This window comes from Hippichthys cyanospilos, chromosome 3 (genome assembly GCF_059441005.1).
Source record: "Hippichthys cyanospilos isolate Australia breed blue-spotted pipefish chromosome 3, RoL_Hcya_1.0, whole genome shotgun sequence".
Lineage (NCBI taxonomy): Eukaryota > Metazoa > Chordata > Actinopteri > Syngnathiformes > Syngnathidae > Hippichthys > Hippichthys cyanospilos.
In genome coordinates, this window is record NC_142371.1 from 20746277 (window position 1) to 20773307 (window position 27031).

A 27031-nucleotide genomic window follows, 5' to 3' on the forward strand; every position below is an offset into this window, starting at 1 on the left:
CAACTATTGAAGACCGTTTTATTAACATTTGTCTAAATTTCATCTGTCACAAACATCCATTTTCTAGAGCCGCTTATCCTCACAAGGGTAGCTATCTCAGCTGGCTTCGGACAGTAGGCGGGGGGACACCCCGAACTGGTTGCCAGCCAATCGCAGGGCACATACACTACAAGTAAAAAAAATATTGCTGAGGTTGAAAAAAAAAACGTCTTTAATCAGGGAATTAAAGAACTTCTATCTTGCATTTCCTGGCAAAAAACAATCAAAGAATGCAAATTTGTTCTGTATTCCAAGAATGCTCTTATCAGCAAGAAAGCTGAAACCAGGACTAAGACAAACATATGATGGACATATGACTGACATCTGACACGACGTCCATCCCGCGCATTACAACGACGTATGCAAATTTCCGACATTTTTAATTCGCCGTTATTTTAGCATCCCCGTCATTCGTTGTGGGCGGGCGACGGACAGTCCGTCAGCGCTGACGCTGTACGTACCTCCGATTATAACCCGAGCGTTAATGCTGTGTTCGTGGTGCACATAAAATTCGTTTTGATTCTTTGATCCATGATTGTGCGTGATCTCAGTGAAGAACACAAAAGCTAGTAAAAGAAAAAAACATCAGGGCAGACTCGCCACACCAGGGATCCGTAAGTTGAGCCAGTCGGCTTCGAGTCGAGAATGCGACTGCTCTAGTCTTGTTTCTTCGTTTTACCAAAATTGAATTGGACACCTCTCGCCATTGCAGAGAAAAAAATAAACAAAAACACTACCGCTAGAATTGCCGGACTTGCTGCCTTTGAATCTGCTGTCCTGATACAATTAAATTAGGATTATTGATCAAGGCCAAGCAATCAAATTGCCCCGCTCGGCATCGAATAACTCCTCAAATGATCCCCGTTAGCGTTTCGAATCAACTCTGGGAGGACTTTTAACATCGAGGTAAGGGTGTTAGCTGATAGGCCCTCTACGCACCAACTTGACGATGGGACGTGGCGACCAACTACTTTGGCAGATCGGATCAGAAAATCACAATGAACACACTACTACATACCTTTTGCGCATGTGGTACTTCACTGTGCCACAGCTGGCGATAGTCACTCCTCTTATCACGTGGTGTACATTTTGCGTAATGCATTGTGGGATGCCGGATGTCATGTCCGTAGCTTTATTTATGCACAGTCTGCTTTCGTTTTCACTCGGACGGCTCTCCTTATGCTCTTCTGTCCAGGTAGTAGGGCTGCACAATTAATCAGATTTTAATTGCGATTAATCAAGCTGATCCTCGGCGATATTAACATTTAAAAAAATTGGATTACCTTTCAAATCAAGCACTTTGCCATCCTACCACCAGGGGGTAATGTTTCCCGCATGTTTGCATGACAAGAGCCTGTGCTTTTCTCAACTTAATATATTACTTACCAGTGTGAAATGGCATTGAGTTGCTCACCTGATTCCTAAAATACACCGTGGCAGCTCTCAATTGAGACCCATTTTGAGAAATCTGATTGGTAAAAAAATTGGAAAACATTCAGTTTGAAATGACATTTTGACTGGTAAAATATCTCACAGGGCATCAATCAATGAAAAAAAAAAACACTACTCTAAAACATGCAAAACTCGGTTTTAAAAATGAGCAAGTGGAGGGGGTGAGTCAGTTAAAATGATATTTAATGCATTGCCCAGACAGTTAATTTTTTTCTTTTTATGTAGGTGACAGTTTGACCCCATGGCTGATTTCCATTTATTCCTAGGAGGAGGAAAAACGTATTCAGTAGTGCAACAAATAGCCGCCTCACCATAAAACAGAGCCAACTAACAAGCAAGAGATGATGATACAAGCGTTGTTCTTTTGCTGAGCTTTATCACGGCCAACGCTCTCTTTTTTTTTTTTTTTCATTGTTGTTTGTGTCGGACTTTTGTGTATGTGTTTCAGAGTGTTGTCACAAGTGATCCCATTTTCATTACTCACTGCCTCAAAGGGAGGAGGTGAGGCCCTGGCTGGCTCGCCACGGTGATAAATGCATTACGCCAATAAACCCTGTTGGCACTGAGGTGCTGAATGCTGAGACACACACATGCATACGCACACACACACACACACACACACACAAGAGGAGGTTTATGTCATCGTGGGGACATCCCATAGACACCATGTATTTCCCAGTCCCGACCACTAACCTTAACCATCACAACAGATCACCTAATCCAAACTCTTACCTCGGTCTGCACGATTATGGCCAAAATATTAATCGCGATTGTTTGAGTCCATTTTGAAATCATGATCAATAATCACGATTATTCATCATGTTTTGGTTTAACGTGTCTAATTATTGGCCTTTTTGTTAAACAAGCATTATATAAACAAGGCTTCATGGGTTGATACTTCCAAAAAAATAATAAACTTAAATCAAATCAAAGTCAATAATAATTCAAACAAAATGACCCAAGACATAGCAAAAACTTGGCGCACAGAGCAACACAGCTAACTTACTTGCTAAGCGCAAAGCAATGACAAAATTAAGCCTACTTAGAACCAAGCGTATTATTTACTTTTAAGCAATTTTAAATCAATTAGGAATTAGTGGGGTGGGGGGGGGGGGGGGGCTTGGCAAAATCTAATTGAGAAGCACTGCTGTAATGAGACTGTAAGAGCATGACTCAAACCTCAAAAAAAGGTCTGAAGTTGTGGGCTCCACGATAACGGCCCCCACAAGTGCAAGTGGTCCCCACAAAGACAGTCAGACCCGACATTTAGTCCATACCATGTAGCAAAAACCAAGGACTTACATTTACACACACAGGGGGTTTTCTATCATACTTGGGACATCTCATTGACATAATGCGTGTGCTAGTTCCTAACCCTCACCATCGCGACCATCAGAAAAGATTCCCTTACCCTCACCCTTACCTCAATCATAACCCAATTCAAACCTATTCTCAAACCAAGTCGTGACCCTCAAATCAAAATCTGAGCTTATGGGGTCCATCAAAATGGGCCCTACCAAAATCGGACCCTACAAGTGCAAGAGGTACCCAAAAAGTCAGGGAAACCCGGAATTTGGTCCCCATCTTGTTTAAAAAAAAACATACGCAGACACACACACACACACACACACACACACAAACAAGCGAGAAAAGAAGAAAGTGGCTGCCAGTGGCGAGAGCGATGGATAGATAAAGGGAGTAAAGAGACAAGTAAATGGGAAGCGAAAGACAGTGACAGCACACAGGAGATGAGAAAAAGGAGATGGAGTGCGAGAGAAAATAAACAGAGATGCAAGAGTGGGGGTAAGGGTCTTGGAGGGGGTGGGGGGGGTGAAAGGAAAAGTGACAGGTGCTTTAGATGGACAGGAAGTAGAAAGAAGGAGGCGGGAGCTAATAGCTAGCAGCCTCAAGAGTTGCTAATGACCGTGTGGAGGGAAAGAGAGAGTGATGGCGGAGGTAATCTAGATCTAGTTTGGTCTCTAAAAGCAGTCACTACTGGTCCACCAAGACAAGGGACTTTTTAATTGTTGTTGCTTGCTTATTTTTAGTTTTGTGTCCATGAGGTCCTTAATTGTTAACATATTTCGGTTGTGGTTTGGTATTACAATATATATATATATATATATATATATATATATATATATATATATATATATATATATATATATATGTGTGTGTGTGTGTCTCGGAGTTGGGATCGTAAATTGTCGTATGACGGGCCATAGAAAGCGGATGGTAATTAGCTAATGCGTATAAAACCCCAGGTAAAAACATCAGAATTGTATATACATATAAAAATAAGTAACAATATAGTATAGTAAGTGCTATTTATCGATAACATACATGTGATGATTAAATAGCATCATAAATAAAAAATATACAAAGGAAAAATGAAATTTTGTTTACCTTTGGAGTGACGTGACTTGAGCTACTTACGCTCGTATTCCCTAGCGAGGGTAGCCTCGCCTTGCCTTCTCCGTATTTCTTGATTATCTCCAGCTTTATTTTAAAACTAATCTTCATCTTTCTCTTTTTAACATCACTAATATCTTGGTACCCATGGCTGACAAATTCATGTTTGAATTAAGCACTAAAATGCACAATAAATAGGATATCGTAAGCTCTCACATGAGAACGCGTTTTTAGCCTATCAGCATCTTGAGGACACTGTGCTGTCAACCAATAGCAGACCAGCATCTTAGGGACGCCATGACGTCGACCAATAGCAGAGCAGCATCTTAGCGACACCGACCAACAGCAGACCGGCGTCGTAGTGATCCGTGCGGTAATGCATATGGTGACATATGAGTGTGGTGCGACTTGCAGAGTCCAACAAACGCCACTGACCACCAAGTTTGATTTTTGTAATTGTTGTTGATGCCGTAAAGCAGGTTAAAATGCCGTAAAGAGGCGATGAAAAAACTTAGTATTCCACTTTGTAACATGAAAAAAACATTAGGGACACTGCAAACTGGGGGTCCACTGTATATTTATATTTTAATTATATATTGATTATAAGATATATATGTGTGTGTATATCTATATATATTACGAATTTAGACTATTTTTTATAGTCCTTTGAATCTCCCCCGCTCACCTCTCTGCTTCGCTAGCTCGCCACCTCTGGTAATGAGGTGAAGGTGGATCAGAACCCTTAGCGCGAGCAGAGTCCCGGTCGGGCCTTTCTCTCATTAGCCCGCCATCACAGGCTAGCTGCAGCCACAACACAACCATCAGAACCGGGGGAGTTGCTCGGTGATGGAGTAAAAAAAAAAGTCTTTGGAGATGCTTGGGGAGGCGGGGGGGATTGTGGGGTACAGGGAGAGATTGAGAGGGGTAGAGGGCAGCATACAATTAACAAGGACCAGGGAGTAAAATGGGGATGGGGGTGACCTCGTAATATGAACTGAGTGGGTTTGGAGGGCGGGAAGAGGTTGGGCGGGGGGTACGTGCGCCACATAATGAATGCTTGAACTTTTGGGGCGTCTGGGTCGGCATACAAAATCAAGTCACCTTCCAGGAGTGCAGGGGAGAAAGGGAGGGGAATGAAAACAAGAGGCGACCCGGACGACTCGAGGAGAGGCAGGGACTTTAACGAGGGACCAGGGAGAGGAAAGGGGCGGACGCCGGCCTCCTTGCCTAATAGGCGGCGAGCATGGCAAGGGAGGGACGGAGAGAACCCCCGCACGCCTCCTCCTCGCGCCTGCCACGGGGGCCTGAGTGACAGAAATTAATAATTAGTGACAATGATTGACAGCGCTCCCTCCATCTGCGGCTCCTCGCCACGCCGGCCTCCGCCGGCGACCGCGGGCACAATGAGCTCCAGAGGGATTGTGGGAGACGCGCATGATTGACATCTGCCTCCTGGAGAGACAAGGGAGGGTTGGGGGGAGGTGGTAGAGGAGAGTTTTTAAGGAGCGGAAAAGGAGGGGGGGGTTGAAGATGCACGGTCCTCTCCTCCCCCTCCCCCTTCGCGCCTTCTCGGACTGCTCATCTCGCCATCCCATTTTCCGGCGCAAGCCATTATGCAAAAAGTGACAAATTGACCACAGGAGGGAAGAGAAGAGCAGGGATAAATAAAGAGGAGAAAATGAGAAAGAAGGGGCTTAAGGCCCGGGCTATTCTGTAGCGGGAGCTTGGGGAAATAGCCTGTAGATAGCCATCAACGGGGGATTTGTCACTTGTCTCCTCTCCTGTCCCGTCCTTCCATCCTCTTAGGCCATCCTTGAGCGGCGTCACAACTGACATCATCACGCCGGGGTGGCCTAAACGTCCTTTATCCCGAAATTGCGGTATAAGCGAGGGATTGGCTGTGAACTGGATACACAGAACATTTTCAGCAAGATCATCTTTTGGACCAAAAGCAATTTAGCGCCTCTGTCTTGCAGAGAGCTAAAACTATTTATTTGTGTCCAGTGTAGTGGACATTTCTTTTTTGGCAGTGGAAGGCCGTCAGAGCCAGCAAAGTCTTCTCTGCTGGCCTAATATAATTATAGTAAAAGTCCATTTCATTTTTTATTTATTTTCCATATACTGTATATATAATTGTTCTTCTTATTATTTATTTGTATACATACATACATATGTGTAGGGAGGGCTGCTGATTATGTCCAAAATAATAATCACGATTATTTTGGTCAATATTGAAACCACAGTTTTTCATCATTTTTGGTCAAACATGTCTATTCATTACCCTTTTTTAAACAAGCAGTATATAAACAAGGCTTCAAGACTTGATACTTCCAAATAATAATAATGAACTAAAATGAATAAATAGTAAGTCAAACAAATTGACTCGACATGGCAAAACTTGGCACACAGGACAACACAGCTACAGTAACTTACTTGCTGAGTGCAAACCACTGAGAAAAATGAAACTTCTTCGAATCAAGCACATTATTTACTTCAAGCACATTGTTTACTTAATTTTAATCAATTAGCAGTCATTTTTTGCCAATCGGATTTTTCAAAATGGGTCTCAATTGACAGCTAGCACATTATATATTAGGAATCGGGTGAGAAACTCAACGCTATTTCACACTGGTAAATAATATATTAGAGCAGGAGTCATCACGTGGTGTCCGAGGGCACTGGGTAGCCTCCAAGGATGACATGAGTAGCCCGCAGACCTGTTCTGCAAATAGTTTCCAAGTGATAGAACATTGTGATTTTCTAGGAATTTTACTAACGAATATGCATATATGATATTTACATTACATAATACACTTGATTTACATATTTACTACAGCTGCTTCTTAATTATTGTGAGAAATCAATAGCGTACTCATGGCCTTCACGTAAACTAGTAGCCCTTTCTATTACCCAGTACCAAAGAAGTAGCTCTCGGTTTCAAAAAGATTGGTGACCCCTGTACTGGGGCGGTTTTTCAAAATGGGTCTCAATTGACAGCTAGCCCTGTATACATTGGAAATCAGGTGAAAATCCCAACTCCATTTCACGCTGGCAAATAATATAATAGGGTGAGAAAAGCAGAGGCTTATATCATGCAAACATGTGGGAAACATTGCCCCCCGGTGGTAGGATGACAAAGTGCTTGATATGACATCTTTTTAAATGTTAATATTGCAGAGGATCAACTCAAATAATCGCGGCGGCCAATATCGTCGTTTCCGCCTGCCATGACAAGAGACCAGCGCTCGTGTGCTGCGGTACGGCTTAAGCGGCGCACGGGGTCTCCAAGGCTTACCGAGGCACACGGCTACAGAGTACACCGTTTACCTCGGGGCCGCAGAGAGAATAGGCTTTTTACAGAGGGCCGGCAAGTCCAGTGGGGAATCAGTTTCACATCACAACACATTATTGATTTTTTTTTTTTCACTTTTCTTTTCCTCCAGTACCCAAAAGAGACATTGTTACCCGTGTCGGGCTCCTCATTTCGGCAATGTCCGCAAGAGATGTAGCTAAGGAGCTCGGGATGAAGGTCGTATCCTAAAGCTAACTACTGTCATCTAATTCCACCATCATAACTATCTCTTTCACGGCAACTAAGTCTGTTTGAATTATTTTTCTTTTCACTGCCAATTAGAAAGAGTTTGTTGAACTTGTTAAAATAATCCTTAGTTGCGTCCCTAAGAGAAGCGCGAAACGTGTTTTCGTTGGTCGTTTGACCGCAAACTCGAAATATCCTGCTGTTAAAACAGGCTCTGCTTTTTGCTTGAACGTCAATTTGAAAGTGAGCCAGTATTCCTCTTGAAGGTCCACCTTCATTTTCATCTGGTCCAACTGAAGTGTATAACTTTGCTTCTACCCTTTAAAACACACGCACGGGCACATCCACACACACTTAGCGGGCAGCACAGACGGCTCCGTGTGCACGTGGAGTTGACAGCTGGTAACTGCGGGGCCCAGCAGGTGCTGGGTGTGTTTGCTCCCCGAGGGCCCCTGACTCACGGCCACGTCGGCCAGAGGGGCGTGTGTGTGTTGTTTGTAATAGCGGTGGGATTAGCCCGGAGTGGAGTTCACTTCAGTTCGAGTGATTGATTAGAATTGGCCCGGACGTGGGGCGATGTGTTGCCTTCGGACACGAGCTTTGACTACCTAAATTACATCAAAACGGCAGCACCACCTCGTCCTTCTCCTTTGTCTTCTTGTGGCCATTTTGGCAACTTTGAAAGTTTGACGTCATCATGTGGCCCGCTTTTGCTCAAAGTTTTTTGTTAAGGAAACACAGTGGAAAATCTTTTTACGAACGTCTCTTGACATCAAACTCATTTTAGCATACGGGCCGCATGGAGTCAAATCTACTCTCAAGTGGGCTGGACAGGTAAAATCACGGTGTATATTATCTCTAAAACAGTTAGTGTCAATTATATATCGATTTTTACCAAATATGCCAGCCTGGTGTGTACTGCATTTACCGTATTTTCTACACTATAAGACGCACCAGATTATAAGGCGCACCTTACTGAATAGCCTATTTTAAAATGGTTTTCATGTATAAGGCGCACCACATTTTTAGTCGCATAGAATAGAAGCAACTGCTGTTGCGTTAAGCATCCACTAGGCGGAGCTTCGATAAAGGGATTGTCAACAAAATAATCAGATAAGTCAGTCAAATGCATTATGATTAAGACAACCAGAAATGAAGAATAAAGATGATTTGTGGAAAGTACTATCTGAAGAAGGGGAAAAGATACCTCTTGATTACATGAAAAGACTGTTTAGAATCTATACCAATCTATACGCATAGTTAACCTTGCTCGTGAGTATGGCCGTAACCGCTCGGCAATCTTCTAAGGGCAAGACTTTCCTTGCCAGGGGACGGACCTCAGTCAACAACAAAATGGAGAGGCTTCTTCTATTATGGATTAAAGAGAAGGAAATCGCCGGTGATATGTTCTCGTTTCAGAAAATAAATCAATAAATTCTGCGGGTTGGTCTCTGCTCCCCTACGCCTCCACCCAGCTCAAGTCACGTCGCCCCACAGGTAAATGTCATTTTTCCTTTGTATATTTATGTTATTTAACTGTACAGTAGATTATGTTGCTAATTTTTAATATATGTATAAAGTCGTGATGTGTTTACCTAAGGTTTTTGCACGCGTTGCGCGTGTTCACTAATTAACATAGGTTTGGATTGCCCGTCATACCAGCAATTCGAGTTACGAGCAAAGCCGCTGAACGGATTAAGTTCGTAACACGGGGGCCCACTGTCTATATATTTATTTTTCAAACCTAGTTTTTATATTTCCCTATACTGTTTTAGATATACCTTTACTTTATTCTACTTCATCGGGGTTTTATCTTTCAATTTTTTTGTATTTTGTACAATGACAATAAAGACATCTATCCATCTAACTCTGCAAACAATGGGCTGGACGTTTGTAGGATGTAGTTCACACCGGAGGAAGAACGAAAAAAAATCTCTCATCCTTGTATTTTTTTTCCTCGCTCTTGGTCACCACTTGACGGACCACCACACTTCTTCCCTCGGTCCACCACCACCACCTACCTCCGCTTCCTCCAGCGCGCTGACATGTTGAAAGGCGCAGCATCTGTGGCACACACCTGGCCCCGCCGGCTGCCTCTTTGGTGCGCCTCACCTTTTGTCAGCGCCGTGTTAATGAAGGCGCTGTCAATGTCCACCTATCGCACAGCGGGGTGCCTTTTAATGAGCCCGCTGTTTGATCACGACAGACACTGCGCTACCTCGCTCGATGCAGCTCTCGCTCCTCTCTGGATGGTGCTTGTCCACGCTCGCCTGGGGGGAAAGGAGGGCTGGTCAACTGATTAGTGCATAATAAAAGTGGAGATGGCGCTTGTCTTCATAAATAAATCAATAAAAGGACTAGAAAGGCAAGAAAGGGGTAGAAGTATAGAACTAGCAATGCCAGACGCAGGGTAAAGCATAGTCTACACCAGGGGTCAGCGACCTTTAACATTCACACGGCCGTCTTGAATCGGTTTGTATGGATAAGACAACACCGGGGGCCACACTTTATCACACCACTTACATGTATGTGTTTCTTACGATAATTGTGGTAATGGTAAGTGGGAGGGTGGAAGCGGTCGCAATGTGTTGGGTGTTAGCAGCCAGAGGAGTTGCTTACAGCAGCTTTTATTGTCGTTTTCATTTAAAGAAGCAAGCAGCCCGAACCAACGTCTGAATTTATCCATGTTCACAAACATGAGCATTAAGATGAGATTCATTCTGCGCTAAGTATTCTACAAGCACGACAATCTGTATCGTTCACTTGCCTGTGTTATCTTATTTTGAAAAAAATCTGCTTTTATTTGGAAGCGGAGCTGCATTTCCTGATTATCTTCTCCACTGGTTATAGCTCTTAGCAGTGTTTGTGTTAACAAAGTTTGTTACCGACAACATAAGGATAAAAGAGCCACATGCACTGGGGCTGCAGGTTGCTGACCCCTGTGATACAGGAAGAAAGGACGTACGGCTGCAACTGACAATTTTTAACAATGTATTAATCTGTCGGTTATTTTTACATACTGGATCCTCGAAGGGCTACCTGATACCCGTGGGCACTGTTTTAGTGACCCCTGATGTAGGACAAGGAACTCAGGCTTTGAAACAGAACGTTTCAACAACGAATAAAGGCGTAGAAATGGAAGATTTGAACTAAGATACTAGGACTTTGCATTAAAAAAAAATGTCGTATGAAAAAGAATAGGGTAGAGTGGTTGTCTTGAAAAAATACAAAAAAAGTATTTTTCTACGCTCCTCCTGCTGTTGGTGTGTCACAACAGAGATGAAAGCAGTCCGGGGCGAGGGGCTGCCGACAAAAAAAAAAAAAAAGTGCCAAGCGATCACAAACAAACCTTCAGATGAATCACATCAAAGGCGGCGGCCCAATTGTTGGCCCCCTCATATCTGCGAGAAATTGGCTCATTAAGGCGGGAAAAAAAATGATATTGTTTACATTAGCTGGGCCCTGATTAGCGTCGGCCATGTTTTTTTTTGTTGTTGTTGTGTCCGCTTACACCGAAAGGCCACTTGAACGGCGGCGGTACACAATCGGCCCTTTGAAGGCTTTCGAAAGCAGGGCCGAGAGAAAGAAAACACACCCGGACGCCCGCAATTTGTGTTGGCGTAACGCAAACAATAGGACGCCGCGGCGACCTTTCTCTCTTTTTACTCCTCTCCTCATCAGCTCTTTAGGACTAATTAGACCGCTCGCGGAAATGGAGACGATAGGATCGGACGCCCCGCGGCCGCGTTCGTGGCCTAATTGCCTTGATAAAGCGGCGAAAAGAAAGCGCTACACTGAAAAGGCCTCCACCTTTTGTAAGTTTTTTTCTTTGTTGAACCCCTGTGCGGTATTTTGGCCATTCCTTTGATCTTTACATCAAGGGCATTTCACATTAAAGGGAAAGCATTGAAAGAAGGCACCACGAAGCTGAAATTTCACCCAGACGGTGCCAAGAACACAAACGCTTAGTTATCGCAGGACCGGGCGTGTAACATCAATTGGCTAAAACTCTGTGAGAAAGACGTGGAAGAAAAGAACCTAAAATGATGATAAAAATGATCAAATTACACAAGGGTTAAAAACAGTGGTGTAGTAGAGGGTATACGGCGGTATACTCACATATTTTAGACTCTAAATTTTTATTATGGGCCACATTGTAGTTATTGTTGCTGTGGGGGGATTATTGAGAATGAGCTGACAAATAAATTTGAAGTATGAACGTCACACATTTACAAGTTTTGATACCAGAGTAAAAACTTTTAAAAAGGGTATTGCTAACAAAAGACGTGTCAAAGTCGAAGATAACTTGCAAATTTGGTATTTTAGCAAGAAACCTGAAGTTTTAATTAGCAATTCGCGGGCCACACACAACGATGTTGTTGGGCATAATCTTGAGTTTGACACTTTAAATGCTAAAATATAATAAAATTAAACTACTGCGGCGTTCGGCAAACCCGAAAACGGAAATGCGTCATCGGCAAACCGGGAAGTACTTCTATCGGTAATACAGCGAAAATATACCGTAATAATAATATCAATACTCATATCTGTGAAATACAATACAGCGAAACTTACGACATTCCTGTCTGATAATTCATAAAGGATGCCGTCAGGTAGCATTCCCTTCGATTAGCGCGGCCTTTGGCAAACCTGAAAACGGAAACGCGTCATCGGCAAACCAGGAAGTACTTCTATCGTCAATACAATGAACTTCTATCGTCAATACAATGAACGTCTATCGTCAATACAATGACCATCGACTTTAATATCGATACTATGTTTGAAATATAATAAAATGAAATATAATAACTGAAATTTACGGCATTCCTGCCTGATAGTTTTTTTTAATTAATCAACAGTATATAATTGAGTATAACACAAAATCAGAAACAGTAACAACAAAAACAATAACTCCAGGGGAAAACAACCAAAAACTCAAAGAGAAACTGTGCAATACACTATTACACAAATATGTTAAAAAGAGTACACACATCACAGATTTTAATTGCTTTTAAATTGTTAGATAGTTTCAAAGTTTTAATATATTGTTTGACAAATTTTGCATTTGTGGATATGCCATTTAGCAAATTCCTGCCTGATAGTTGAATTTTCTGGAAAAAGTGTGATTGTGTGTGTGTGTCTGTGTGTTTTTTGTATCTCCCCTCCTGTGCCAATTCTTTGAAAAGAAAGGTGCAGCGTTAGCTCATGAATTCAAATGGACGTCGGGAATGTCTGCGGCCTCGCCCTTTTTCCTGCTGCTTCCAATTTATATTTTCCATACGAGGCCTTTAAAGACAAATGGAAGTGGGTCCGCTCTGTCCCCTTCTCCCCTGGAAATAAAAAGGTTGTCAAAAGTCAATTGGGGGGGGTGGGGGGGGGGGGGGGGGGCAAACACCCTCCCTCCGTCAATCCAAAATGCTTGTTAGAACACACACTGCAGCAAGACCTGCAAAAAACTTAAGTGGTGTCTTCAGGATAAATATCTAGATAAACTGGGAACATCACAATACTTATTTTATTCAATACTTATTTTATTTTGATTTCCGACTAATATTATTGATTTTGAATAGTGTTTTATAGGGGTGAGAATCTATGACCGTGTCACAGATGGATTTGAATCAGACTTTTGAAGTAATCAATTACTGTGGTAGTTTTAGTATTTAAAATACTGGTAATTTTTAGTACCTAAATTAAGGGAATAAATAATTTACTCAAATAATTAATTCAATAAACTAAGAAATTGTTTTTTGTGGTTTAGTACCTAAATTTAATAACATTATACCCTATTTATTAAAAACAAAACTGCTACGTCAAGTTTTTTTTGTGTTAAAAGTGATTAGATAAATTAGGATTTTTTTTTTTTTTTTTTACTCTTGTAACAGTTTCTACAATCATTTTTCAATTGAGTCTCGGCCATGTCAAAATATATTTTTTGCATATGCCGCGGGCCTCAGAAATGTGGAAGGTAGTCCGCAAAAGGCCCAAAGCCGTAGTTTGGACAAAGTTGCTTTGAATAATCGATTCTATGATAAAACAAAACAAAACAAAAAAAAAGCTCATTTTCGAACTCATTTACCTGAAGACAACTTTATCTTTTTGCGTTGGGACTATAGGGGCAAACTTCGGCCCACAGATCGCCGATGAAACATTTTAACATTCAAACAAGTACATTGTATCTATTTATTTATTTTTATCTGTCTCAGTGTGGTAGTGAAGAGTGAGACTTTGGGGGAGAAAAAAAAAAAAAAGTCCCGGAGAACTCTTAAGCGGCAGGTGAGCAGGTCAGGGCGCATTGCTAACGACAGCCGGCGACCCGGCGGCCGCCCCGTATTACCCTTCACCTCCCGCCGTTCCCCCAGGCCACCTCACCTTTGGCCCGCCGGCGAAATGGAGCGGTAATGACATTCGCTTGGATGGGGCCGCTCCCCCTCCCCCGCCGGCCCCTGGACACTCAGTCCCGGCTCCCCCGGGTCAGCTGGCACATTATGAATCCCCGCTCTTCGTGAACTCCCTGACTCGGCATTTACATATTTTTTTCCCACATACTTCCTGGCTTTCTTTTTGGTAGTTTGATACACTTTTAGCCCTGTTACACTAGTTAGAAACGTCACTCTTGACACGCTTTAGATCCGACGGCATGAGTTTATTAGCGTAAAAGTATTTTGAAATGAAAACAGACTAAACGTATTTTTAAAAGTAACTTAAGGAAAAAAAATCGATTTGAACAGCATCCAAGTAGAAAGATATATTACAAGAGGATAAAAAATGGAATAATGTCAATATATATATATATATATATATATATATATATATATATATATATATATATATATATATATATATATATATATATATATATATATATATATATATATATATATATATAAGGATAATGTAATGTTCAATAATAGGAGAAAGGAAATAAAATAGGCAAAAAATACAAAAAAAAGGATTGTTTATGGTTACTGCGGCTATATTGGGGCATACATAGAAATCTAGGAACTGATACCCTACTTCACAGGTGTCAAAGTCAAGGCCCGGGGGCCAGATCCGGCCCGCCACCTCACTTTTTGTGGCCCTTGAAATGCTGATGTGACTTCAGGTTTCTGACAAAAATACCAAAATTGCAAGTTGTCTTTTACTTTTAAAAATTTGGGGGAAGAAAAACAAACATTTTTTTATTCTCCAAATCTCTTTTGAACAGTTTTTGCCGGCTTCTGATATCAAATCTTGGTAAATGTGTGATCAACACACTTAAAATATATTTGAATTCACAGTCATTCCGGCCCTCTGACAGAAACTATCACTACAATGCGGCCCGAAATAAAAATTTGTTTGACACCACTGCCCTACTTAGTGGGTTTCAGACTTCGCGGGGGGTTGACAGCCCCCATTAACCGCGAAGTAGGGGGGGATCACTGTATTCCACTACGTAATGAGAAAAAAAAACAACACAGGGACACCGGGGTCTTTGAATGTTAAAGGTTGCCAACCCCTTCGCTAAACCAAATGTTATATCGAGGCGCATCTGTACATGGAGAAGAGGAACTTGGAAAAAAAATGAATGGGGAAAAAAGGCAGAAGAAAAAAGAAATAATTTTTTGTCAATGCTTATGCTTTACCTATAGAAGAGTCAGGGAGGTTCGGCGGCTTTGTGTTTAAGTCAACAACATTAGGAAGAATTCGCGTCTGACTTGTGGGACGCGGGGCCGAGCGCGACCTTGCGGATAATCACCGCCACCCTTGGGGAGGGAGGGGGGGCACAGATAAAAAAAGAGAGCAAGAGGGGACAAAGCTCCATCCGATCCCGCATCTCTTTTCCCGACGTGCCTCACCGTGTCGCCGCTATCAGGTTAAATGGGGCATTATGCAAAACCAGGATGATTTTTGGCTTCGGGGGGTCCGATAGGGAGAATTGTGAGGCGGGGGAGAAGATGAAGATGGTTAAGGTGTGTGCGTGTGGGGTTGGGGGGTGTAAAAGGGTTAATAAAAGGGACAAGTGAGTGTTTCATTCTATCAGAGCCACCTTCCCTGGACAGGTAACTCACTTAGAGGATTTACTGAGTGGGGGAGTCAGACATCAATTGTGTGTCTTTCTGAATAAAAGCCCCAGGCCACACAGGACCCTCAGTTCTAAATTCCCTGTTTATGGCCACAAAGAGAATTTTCCAGGATGGAAAAATAACCCCAATCAACTTCATTTAGAGCAGGAAAAGAAATTGGAAGTTATTTGCAAACAGTATTTCCTCAAAATCATATACGGCAGGTTGACAGTAGCGTCGTTCATATCCAATTTATGAGCTAAAGGAATTTACTCCGACATGACTGTGAGGAAAGTTATTGGAAAATTGTCTTGGACTGGAGAAAGCACACTAACACCTTGGAAGAACTTTGTTGTTATTGCGGAAGTTTTAAATCTTTTCAGACCATTTCAAGTTGACTTTGTTGGACATATAGTGGTACCTCTACATATGGAATAAATTAGTTCCAGAAGTATTTTGTCATGAGAATTTTTTATATGTAGAGGCGCCTTTTACATGTAAATAATCCATTCCCATTATTAATCCATTTCTTTTACTTTTGTATTTTCAAAAATGTCTGTATTGCTATTGGCCTCGAATAAACAATATCCATCTACTGTAAGTATTCCCAACTATGGACCACTGTCGAACGGAAATTCCCGAATCCGGAGAAAAAAACGTATGCAGTGAATTTTCTACGATTATATTACATTAACGACTGACTCCCTGCAACGGAACTTCCGGTATCCGGGAAGCAGAACCCTTTCGTAGGACCGTTCTCGCCGTAACACAGAAGTTCCCGTTTGATATAACGGAGAGGTATCCGCTCCTCTTTTTTATAAATCGGATATCATGGGCTCCAAATCGGCGACGTGTAAGCAACTCTTTATTGTTATGAGTTTGGCTGTAATTACGAAAGATTTTAATGTTATTTGTTTACTTGTAGACCATGGCGCCCGGAAACGGAAATGACCGTGAAAGAGTGATCATGAAATGCATCCGATTGATCGCTGCGTGAGACGCTCGCTTTGATAAACAAAGAATTTCAGGTATTGCAATATGCATTTATATAGGTTTGACATTTTTTTCCGACTTCCAACCGCATGATCATATACTTTTAAGAAGTTAAATCTGTCTGTTTATGATAAACACTTGGGCCTGCTATGCTACCACATTTGTTTGTTGATCATTATCATGGCACTTGGAGAAGTATGTATCTTTTATCGGCGCTCGTGTAAAAAGTCGATATAGGCGATCATAAACATTTGTGGTGAGGGCGTATCCGTTTTTTCTCTATTTACAACAGCGCTTAATGAATTCTTAATGAAGCAGATATTCCGTTCTGAGATTAAGAAAAGTTTTTTTTGATATCCAATCAGCAGGCATTTCTTAGTTGTCCCCGCCCCTCTTAGGGACTATTGCAGAGGTTAACAATTTTCCCTTTGTTGAAATGAGGGCCACTGACCCTAATATGAGGCGACTTAACACCCGCCCTAATGAGACTCTAATTGGCCGATGATTGTCTAGCTACCCCCCCCCCCCAACACTGACAGTTAATTGTAATAGATTACCTGCACATAGCAGATGTCATCGTTGGTGAATGTGTGCGTCGGGGATCAAGAACTCTATGTGATGAAAACAAAAAGCTCAAATGACTTTCTTCACGCCACACTGATGACTGTCATAATTGCAAGCTCGTGGGCTCAATTTCCCTCGAGCCCCCGAAATTAAAAGAAGTCATCCCACTCCGGTTCGCACACACTTGTATCAACGCATTTATATCGCGCTCAAGGGATCCTCTGCTTATTTGAATGGAACTTTTGTCCTTTTTTAAAAAAAAAAAAGGACCCCGTCTTCCTGTTCGAGTCGTGTGTCACTAATGAATAAATAAAACACGCACAAGCAGCGGATCGACTTTCATGCATGGCTGCACTGACTTTGATGCGTACAACACACACACAATTTTCTTCGCAAGCTGTTGAGTCACACTCGGTCGAGCTACTCTAACCGTGCGCGTTGAATGCTGATGACACACTCCTTAATTTTTACAAGGATCAAATAAGCGATTCAGGGGCAGGTGCATGAGAAATCGATACGAGAGCTTATATTACCCCCTCCAAGGCAAAAATATTGGCAGAAATGTTTTTCTATCAAAGTCGGTCCTCGAGTTGCGCTGTCCTACATGTTTTCCAGGTTTCGCAAAACCCATGGAAAAATTGGACTCAGTGCTTTACCAGCGAACGCTACCTTGTGACCAAGGATTCAGTTACGCTCAAGACTCGAAGGGAAATGAAGAGGATCGTGGGTAAATATTTTGTCCCCCATCTTGTAATGGTTTGCTACAGCTGCGGAGAGGAGACAGAGGCGCTTTTTCTTTTTGTGACTATGATTGATTGCCTGCTCAAGATGGTTCAAAATGGACTTAAGTGCGCTAACTCACAAACACAAAAATTAATCTGTCTTTTTTTTTTTTTTTTTGTCATTTGGCTCGTCCTTGGCGTGGGTCTGTGCTCCGCTGAGTGCTACTCTCGTTATTCCCGGAGCTCTCTTTAGTGTATGCAAGCGCATGCCTGTTAACTGCCAATGACCTGGCATGTAGAGCATGGCAGTGGGATTCTGGCACTAATTGGCCTATAATGGCATCATAATTTATGGCCAAATCAAGGCCGTTTATCGGGCTGAGACTTTAATCGAAAGTCGTAACGGGACAACCCCCACCAGCCTTTCCACCCTTGTGGCCCGTTGAGGTCTGCCAGCCTGCCAGGGTGACCCCTCACACGGTAACCATCCATAGGGATGGGACCGCCATGATCCTCATCTGGATCTCTTTAAGCATCCATCACTTGCTGCCCTGCCCATAGGAAGTACAGTGGGCCCCCGTGTTACGAACTTAATCCGTTCAGCGGCCAGGCTCGTAACTCGAATTGTCCGTATGACGGGCAATCCAAACCTATGTTAATTAGTGAATGCGTGCAAAAACCTTAGGTAAAAACATCACGACTTTATACACATTTTAAAAATTAGTAACATAATCTACTGTACAGTTAAATTAAATAACATAAATATACAAAGGAAAAATGACAGTAGTCTGGTAAATAAGTGTTTGTGCCATTTTGAACTTTGACATGTCGTCACCATCTAGGTGAAATTTCAGCTACCCGAGTGCCTTCTTTCATCGCTTTCCCTTTGATGTGAAATGCCTTTGGTGTAAACAAAATGCTGCACAAGGGTTAAAATCGTGGTTTTCGGGGACGGGACAGATCAATGCCGATTCTTTTTATTTCAATGGAAAATAAAACATAAGGCAATGCTGCAGTGTTGTTTGCACTTCCCAAATACATGTGATTTAAGAGTAGCCCAGCAAGTAAAATCATACCCAACCAGATTATTTCTCACCCGAGGCAAGAGATTTGCCGAAAATTCCCCCACTGCTCAAGGATGTTCGGTTAAATTTAGCCCAGGCGCCTGAATTTAGTCACAGCCTTCCCAGGTCTTATCAGACACTCACCCCAAAGTACTTTGCGCGTGCGTCTGTTTATTTATTTGTGCAACGTGCGCGAAGCCAGGTTGCGTTTCCATTCGAGGATTGTTGATTGACGGCCAACTTCCCCGAGAGTGTGTCTGCTCGTTTCCTGGCAGGGATCCACGGCGCCTTGTTCGCTTCCGGAAGCGTTGGCGCAGCTCGCACGATTCACATGCCAGCGCACCGTTGCGTCAGTGATAAACTCGCAAAGCAAACAACAGACTTCAAAAAAGGGATCAGGCTTTTTGTTAATAAAAATGCCTTTATACCAACACCTCCTCCCCGTCGGAACCGCTCCCACGCAAAAACGCTTGTATTATTGGAATATCTTTGTGATATGCTCATGTGCCACTAATCCTTTATTGCAGTGAATCCCAAACTTTTTTTTTTTAATTCAATTAATCTGCCAATTTACCCCATGTAACATCTTTTTCTCTGAGTGACTGCGCACATGTCCTCTATAGCGGTAGGCGTTACACCAGTGTTGAGCAAGTTATTTCAAAACTGTAATGCATTATTTATTACCGTATTTTCCACACTATAAAGCGCAACTAAAAGCCTTAATTTTTTTTAAAAAGTTGACGGTGCGCCTTATAATCAGCTGCGCCTTATATATGGAACAATATTGAGATTGCGATTGGTAGATGGGGAATGAAGTGATAAAGTAAGCTTTACCTGTTTCTTTTGTGTGTTTACAGTTGAACGAGGTTGCTCATATTGAGTTATTATGCTATTGAGAGTTTAGAGTTATTATTCGAGTAATTGTTACTGTGAGTATTACTATATTGTGATTGAAAAAGTTTCTCATTAGTTGAGGGTGCGCCTTATAATCCAGTGCGCCTTATATGTGGAAAAAGTTTTCAAATATGTCATTTATTGAGGGTGCGCCTTATAGTGCGGAAAATACAGTACTTACGTATTTGCGTTACTGAAATGTAATGCATTCCACTACTATCGCGTTACTTTGACATTACTCTCGCCACCATAAGTGGAAATATGGATTTGCCATTCTAAATGTAGCGGTCAATACACATGCAGTGAAATGTTGGCTTGAGCCTAAAACCGGTACAAAACATTTCATCTGTATTGTATTGTAACCCTTTAAAGACAAGATACTATTTCTCTTTTTTTTGTATTATAACCCCTTAATTACTTCGCGTCAAAGCATAGTGCCGCATTGTTTATGTCGTAGGCCAAAACAGTTGCTGCATTTCACAATTTCTATGTTAATATTCAAATTCAAGTTCAGTCGGCGAGCTTCGGACTGATGTTTCAAAAATAGATGTTTCTGTGGGGCTAACATTAACAGCTATTGGCTTATTGTCATAACGCACTTTTTAACATGAGTTTTGTATGCTTCAACTCGATACATAGTGACCTCAACTATTTATAGACTATGATTAATAGCGGTTGTCGCTAACCTTGTCCCTATTGATGGTTATGACGGGGATCTTGCTGACAAGGTTTCGAAATGCTGGTGAATCCACTGTTGGAAGCGGTCGCATATATTCGATGTAAGACATAGTCCGTCTTAATAATAATACGAGACGATAATCTCGTCTCCTCTTGAGGTGGAAGTGGCATCGCCCAACGGGAGAGCGCAATCCTTGGCGTTTTCTTTACGCTAAATTCACGTTACTATGCCACTGCTCAAAATGGTCTGTCAAATTACTGGTTCTATCGAAGTTTACAGAACTTTAGGCGGCGCGAACGAAGTACACCTAATGAGTCATTCCTTTATATTTAGAAACCAAAATATATCCTTTATTCGGGGAATCACCGTAATTGATTCCAATGGGAAACCCGAAGGATAATTTGACTGATTTCACTCACTCTGCCTTCATAGCATTGACAATCCAGTGCTCTAATCGCATTCAGATTTAGGGAGTTTGAAATTCGAGTGGTGTGATGCAAGGGAATATTAAGGCAAACAAAACAAATAAGGCTATATTTAGGTCCGGGAATACAATTTTGTTTTGTTTTCACTAATATTCCCTTGCATCATACATTAGAATACTAACCTACATAGAGAGCGCACGCACGCTACTGATGATTCAATAACGCGGCGCTACTCCAAGTGCGCGAGAGGAAGGCCAAATTAGCCGAGTTGTATAAGCAATTATTGGGGCACGCTGTGTACCTAAGCCCTCCTAATAGGTATGTAGAGGAGGCATTATTCAATTAGACCGGCGACGAGGCAAGCGGCGTCGGCGACGGTGCCGGTGTCTTCTCCTTATGAAACAACCTATTTAAGCTAAATCAACTCCCACTTAAGAGCGGCGGTAATAAGCGCGCGGCGACGCTTGCCGCCCCGCAGGGGCCAATTCGTCATGCCGCAATACGGGAGTCGCAATGAGTGATAACTCCGCGTTGGTCCTGCTTCAGCGACTTAGCCGCTGCCGTTGCGGCCGCCGCAGGAGTGTCTGTTGCATGCGGCTGATAATAAACGGTGCCAACACCTTATGTCTGGGCTTGCAAGTTTGTGCTTTATGATAGTTTACGAGTGGCGCCGGTTTGCTGTTTTGTATCGTATTCGCCAACATTTACCAAAAGGTGAGCTAATTGACGTCTTGTTTGAGTCAAGCCCTAGCGTTATGTCAAGTCAATTTGGGTTAGGGCAGCGGTGACAAATGTCATCTGGCTCAGGGGCCGCGTGAAGAAAATCTATCCTCAAGCATGACGGACAGATAAAATCGTGCTATATTCAGTACGTATCTCAAAAACACTGGGACAGATAAAATCATGCTATATTCAGTACGTATCTCAAAAACACTTTGTGCTTATTATATGTAGATTTTTGCTCGGCAAACTAGCTTGGTACCAATTAACTCTCGCATAGCAGGGGTCAACTGTAAATATGTTGTTGAAAAGTAGATTAGAAAAAATAAATATAAAGTTAAAACACGTGTAACTTCCTTTTGTGTCCCCTTGTATCACATTATAGAGTAGTCCGTAAGTTGCAAGAAAGAACTTTTGTTCCAAAAAAGACATTTTGTATATGATAAATAATTATAATTAAAGACTAGTATCCAGAGGAAGGAGAGTGCTCCAATCAAAATCTGTGGTTGGAGTGCAGTGAATTGCAAAAACTTGAACAGAATAAAATGGTGCTGTGATGTCAAACTGGTTACTTCTCTTGTAAGTTGCAGCCCTGATCTGGGCGTCGCTTGTAAAAGTAAGATTTATTTTGTGTATTGCAACGTACGTTTGTTAACCTTTTCTATCCCAAATCTTCTTTCAATCAGAGTAGCGATTGGACAGAACCGCAACTAAATCAATCCTTTAACACACGCAAGGACATCCCGGTATTATAGACAACGGACCTATTTTTTATTGCTTAAGGAAATCCGCGAGACATCTTAAAAACAAGCATCAAAGATTCCGCCCCATTCTCTGGTCTCGTTTTGCAAACTTGTGTGACGCACGAAAGCCACATGGCCGCCAATGTAAATGCATGGTTTTAAACCAATGAAGTTTGACCGTCACGGATCTGCTGATTGCGTAAGCATCAAAAGTGTCTTTTTTTCTAACGTAGGTCCCAATTACGTCGCAGCCGTGATATATATGTTCTCTGCCTACCTACTAAGCAGAATTTAGTAGGAAGGCGGCTGTACGACACCGCAACTGTTTTGCTCTTTAACCAGCATGTGAATTAAATGAGGTAACCAGAATCAAATGTTTGTACGGACCAGGGAGCAAAAAAGTCCCTAATCAACACAACGCAAAACGTCAGCATGCACAAAATCATATAAAACAAAACCAAATACATAATAACATGTGCAAACTCCTAATTCATGCACACATCTTTCTCACATAACATGTAAACGAATGAAAATACAGGGTGACCCAAAAAGATGCGTACCCATGAAAATTTCAATTGTGACTTTGATTAAAAAGCTATTTATTTCAAATTACAACCACACATTATTCAGTTTATGGAAGACCATTCACCAGAGTTTCAGCTATTTCTGTCAATTTTTAGTCAATCTATGGCTTTCCCAAGATGTGTTCGTCTGACAAAGTTGTCAATCACTTTTACACACTCCTCTTTCGGGATGGCTCTTATTTTTGCTGTGATGGCAGTTTTCAGGGTTAGGGTTTAGTATGTAGTAGTAGTAGGTAGTAGTAGTAGTAGTAGTAGGTAAGTAGTAGGTAAGTAAGAAAAAATATGGGTATGCATCTTTTTGGGTCACCCTGTACTACACCAAGGATTTCAATCTCAAGGCCGGGAGGGGGGCAGATCCGGCCTGCTAGGTCATTTTATGTAGCCTGCGAAATGCTGATTTGACTTCAAGTTTCTGGCTAAACTACCAAATGTGCAAGATGTTTTCAACTTTTAAATATTTTTGAGGAAAAAAACCCCAAACAAGGATCTTTTTGTTTTGTTCCCAATCTCTGTTTTGAACAGTTTATACCGGCCTCTGATTTCAAAACAAAGTAAATGTGCGACAAACACATTTCAATTTTTGACTTCACCGTCATACCGGAACGTATGTAAAGTATAGAAAGTATCAAAACAAGGCGGCCCACAATGTAGAAGAGTTTGACACCCCCTGGTCTAGATTGCAGTAAAATAATTTGTGACTGATAATACTCCCTTGCTCTCAATTTATATCCTCACTTGAAAAGCTTATTTTTATATCGTTTACAGATGAATATGAAGTATTTTTAACGTAATTTTTTTCACGTAATATTTTGGCACTGGAATGACAACGTATCTCAGATTGAAGAAGTATGATTTTTTTTTGCACATCTATAGATTGAAGCAGAAATAATTTTCGATCGATTCAAATGATTTTGAAAGTGGATTATGAATCGATTCAGAGACCTACAAATCGGAATCGAAACCAGAGAGTGTCAATAATTCCCACCCCTACTACGTTATCTGTGCAGGAATTACGGAATTAGCGGCGGAAACTAAAACTAAAATGTGCTAATTCCGAAATCTGAATTCCAGGCTGTTCGTATCTCCGATTGTTCATAAAAGGAAAGTTCGTACGTCGAGGAGCGCTCGTACAAACAAATACGGGAAAAGATGTTGACGATTTTCCGCTCTTGGATCGTGAATAGCTAAACGAACAGATGAAAAGAACAAGAAAGCGGCGATGGAATTATGGGAGCAGAGGAGGAGGAAAATGGGGGAGTTGGTGAGAAGGACACCCAATGAGTGTCGCGTTTGAAACATTTGAGGAATTTTACGGGCAACTTTCTGTTTTTGTTGACGACGTGTTTGTTTTCCGCCTCGCCTTCCTTCTCCGCATGGCTCATCAATGTGGCTGTTCATGGGTAATGACTCCCACTGTGGCTGGGTCCCTTTAAGGTTTAGCCCCCCCCAACAAACACACACACTCTGGACACCCCCCCCCCCTCCTCATTTTCCCCATACATTATTCATGGATCACAATCAAATGAGGGAACAACGGTTGGTAGCGTGAGATGTGGAGCATGGCTCTTCCTCTTCCAAAAGTCCCCTGAGGTGCCAAGTCTGGTACCCCCCCTCCCCGTCCCAGAATCTACCACTCTCACCCCTCTCGACAGTTTTTTGGATGCAGTGTGGGGTCCAGACACATAGACTCCATCTGCGCTGTCCACCGGTGACCTCCCATACCATTTTGGAGTGGTCATCACTTCCTGTTCATCTCCACAGGGGCGCACTGAAATTGTCTGGCACTTTGATTTTGGACAAAAGGTTGCTTTTGACGTCACTGGCAAGCTCTTTGAGTACCAGGACTCTACTTTAGTCTGCTGGTTAGAATCCATTTGCTTGAAAATAAAATGGTTGACCCCCTTTTGAGTTAAGAACATGGTTCCTTGAGACTTTTTCGTGCGTCCTGTTATCATAGATGTCCATATAATTTTGCGTCCATCGGGGAAAGACTTTTTGCGACGGTACAGTAAGCCACATTGGCGGTCTGAAGAACACCTCAGCCCTCATTGCGTCCATTTGCTTGAAAATAAAATGGTTGACCCCCTTTGAGTTAAGAACATGGTTCCTTGAGACTTTTTCGTGGGTCCTGTTATCATAGATGTCCATATAATTTTGCGTCCATCAGGGAAAGACTTTTTGCGACGGTACAGTAAGCCACATTGGCGGTGTGAAGAACACCTCAGCCCTCATTGCATCCATTCCCAGTCGAGAAATATGCCATTATGATCCTCTTATTATGCTCATTACTGGGGCGGCGAAAACCCCGCTTGCGTCCATCATGGCCCTCTAATGTGGGGTCTAATGGTTCTGACCCATGCGGGACACAGGTGGGCCCCAAAACCGCCTTTGATTGGTTCCATTTATTAAGCCACTCTGGTGCTAGGGAGCATCCCGGTGAGTGGTTAGCGTGTGGGAAGGATCCGTTCCCAAGGAGAGGAATCCAGGCCTCTCGGCTGCAGCTTTTTCTCTTTTATTTCCTAAATTAAAAAATCTATTCAGGCATCAAATCTGTTGGAACACGCCACGCGATGTTATTGTCCAACTGTGCCTACAAAAATATTATCCCGTTCCAATGATGTGATTTCATTTACCGAGACTTTTATTTGAAAGCCTTACCCTATTTTGAAACCCCAGTTTGGAAGCCTAACTCTGTCTGGCTTGAAATTTTACAAAGCTGGCATGAATACTTGTCATAAAGCTGTGCTTTGAGACACGAACCATGTCTTCAAGTTTGAAAACCATAAAATGAAGGTTCGATGCTTTGAATCACTAATTTCAGAGCCTAACTTGAAATCCTTACCTTAAGCAGTGTTTTAAAACCCTTTGTTGAAGCTGTAACTCTCGCTTGAAACCATAACTTCGAACCCTATGTCATAATGCCCTTCTTTGAAACCCCATCTCCATCTTTAAACGCCAATGGCGTGTTGGTTGAAGGGACATATCCAAAACTGGCTTTATTATGGCTCTCGAGGACCGGACTTGACCCCTTGTCCCCTGTCTTGAAACATCTACGCTGTTCAAAAACTCTACTTTCATTTTTCCTTTATAGATTTTTTTTATTTGTGATGTTATTTACTTATATAACTGTATATCATATACACGTATATATACGTAGCACTTACTGCACTATTATGAATTTTTAATACGTGTATAAAGTTTTGATGTTCTTACCTGGGGTTTTGCACGGATTAGGAAATTACCATAGGTTTTTATTCCTTGCCATACGCCGATTTCGCCTGACGATCCCAACTGCGGAACGGATTAATTTCGTATGGCGGGGGTCCACTGTGTAGCATTTCAAAATTTCAAACAGGGTGTTATAAAAAAGATAAATTGTAAAATAAATCAATCAAAATACATTTATAACTGGTAACCGTATTTTCCGCACTATAAGGCGCACCGGATTATAAGGCGCACCCTCAATCAATGACATATTTTAAAACGTTTTCCATATATAAGGCGCACCCTTACATATTTCAAAACTTTTTCAATCACAATATAGTAATACTCAAAATAATAACAATAATATCTCAAATAATAACTCTAAATTCTCAATAGCATAATAACTCAATGTCAACACGACCAAACTTGTTCAACTGTAAACACACAAAAGAAACAGGTAAAGCTTACTTTATCACTTCATTCCCCATCTACGGATCCCAATCTCAATATCGATCCATATATAAGGCGCACCTGATTATAAGGCGCACCTGATTATAAGGCGCACCATCAGCTTTTTTCCAAAAACGAAGGCTTTTAGGTGCGCCTTATAGTGCGGAAAATACGGTATTTTATTTTTTTGGTTTATGCACTGTATAAGGCGCAGCGGATTATAAGGCGCACTGTGAGCTTTTGAGAAAATTCAGGGCTTTCGAGTGCGCCTTATAGTGCGGAAAATACACAAGGCAATTAATCCTGATATTTTAGTCGTACCTACTTCCCGGTCACACACTTGGAGCTGTTGCTTCTTCGCATCCCCGCCACGGCACACGCATTTATTATTCATGGCAATCAAATAAGTGAGCTCCTCGGAGAAAGTTACTCTCTCTCTCTCTCTCTCGTTTTCTTCGTTCCGCACTCGCCACCTGCGCAGAATTGCTTTCATGGCGGCAAAGGCT

General features: G+C 42.0%; 2 protein-coding genes across 11 annotated transcripts in view; one reads left to right on the plus strand and one right to left on the minus strand.

Annotated features, from left to right (window-relative positions):
• Positions 1-12116, minus strand: part of LOC148426223 (uncharacterized) — a 24561-nt gene extending 12445 nt beyond the window's left edge. The window contains exons 1-4 of one of the 2 annotated variants that reach the window (XM_088409378.1): positions 12017-12116; positions 9660-9711; positions 9463-9596; positions 1058-1243 (exon numbers count right to left, since the gene is read on the minus strand). In XM_088409378.1, the coding sequence (XP_088265504.1) occupies positions 1058-1243; positions 9463-9596; positions 9660-9711; positions 12017-12039 (395 nt within the window). In that variant the 5' untranslated portion in view covers positions 12040-12116. Of the gene's footprint in view, positions 1-1057; positions 1508-9462; positions 9597-9659; positions 9712-11560; positions 11887-12016 lie in introns of those variants that run through there. The other variant, XR_015864958.1, reaches the window with a different exon arrangement.
• A 4095-nt stretch (positions 12117-16211) lies between these two features.
• Positions 16212-27031, plus strand: part of LOC148426224 (uncharacterized) — a 304347-nt gene continuing 293527 nt past the window's right edge. For 8 of the 9 annotated variants that reach the window (XR_015864959.1, XR_015864963.1, XR_015864966.1 and 5 more), the window contains exons 1-3: positions 16212-16336; positions 16409-16511; positions 17656-17767. The gene's annotated coding sequence lies outside the window, so the exon portion shown is untranslated. The remainder of the gene's footprint in view (positions 16337-16408; positions 16512-17655; positions 17768-27031) is intronic. The other variant, XR_015864965.1, reaches the window with a different exon arrangement.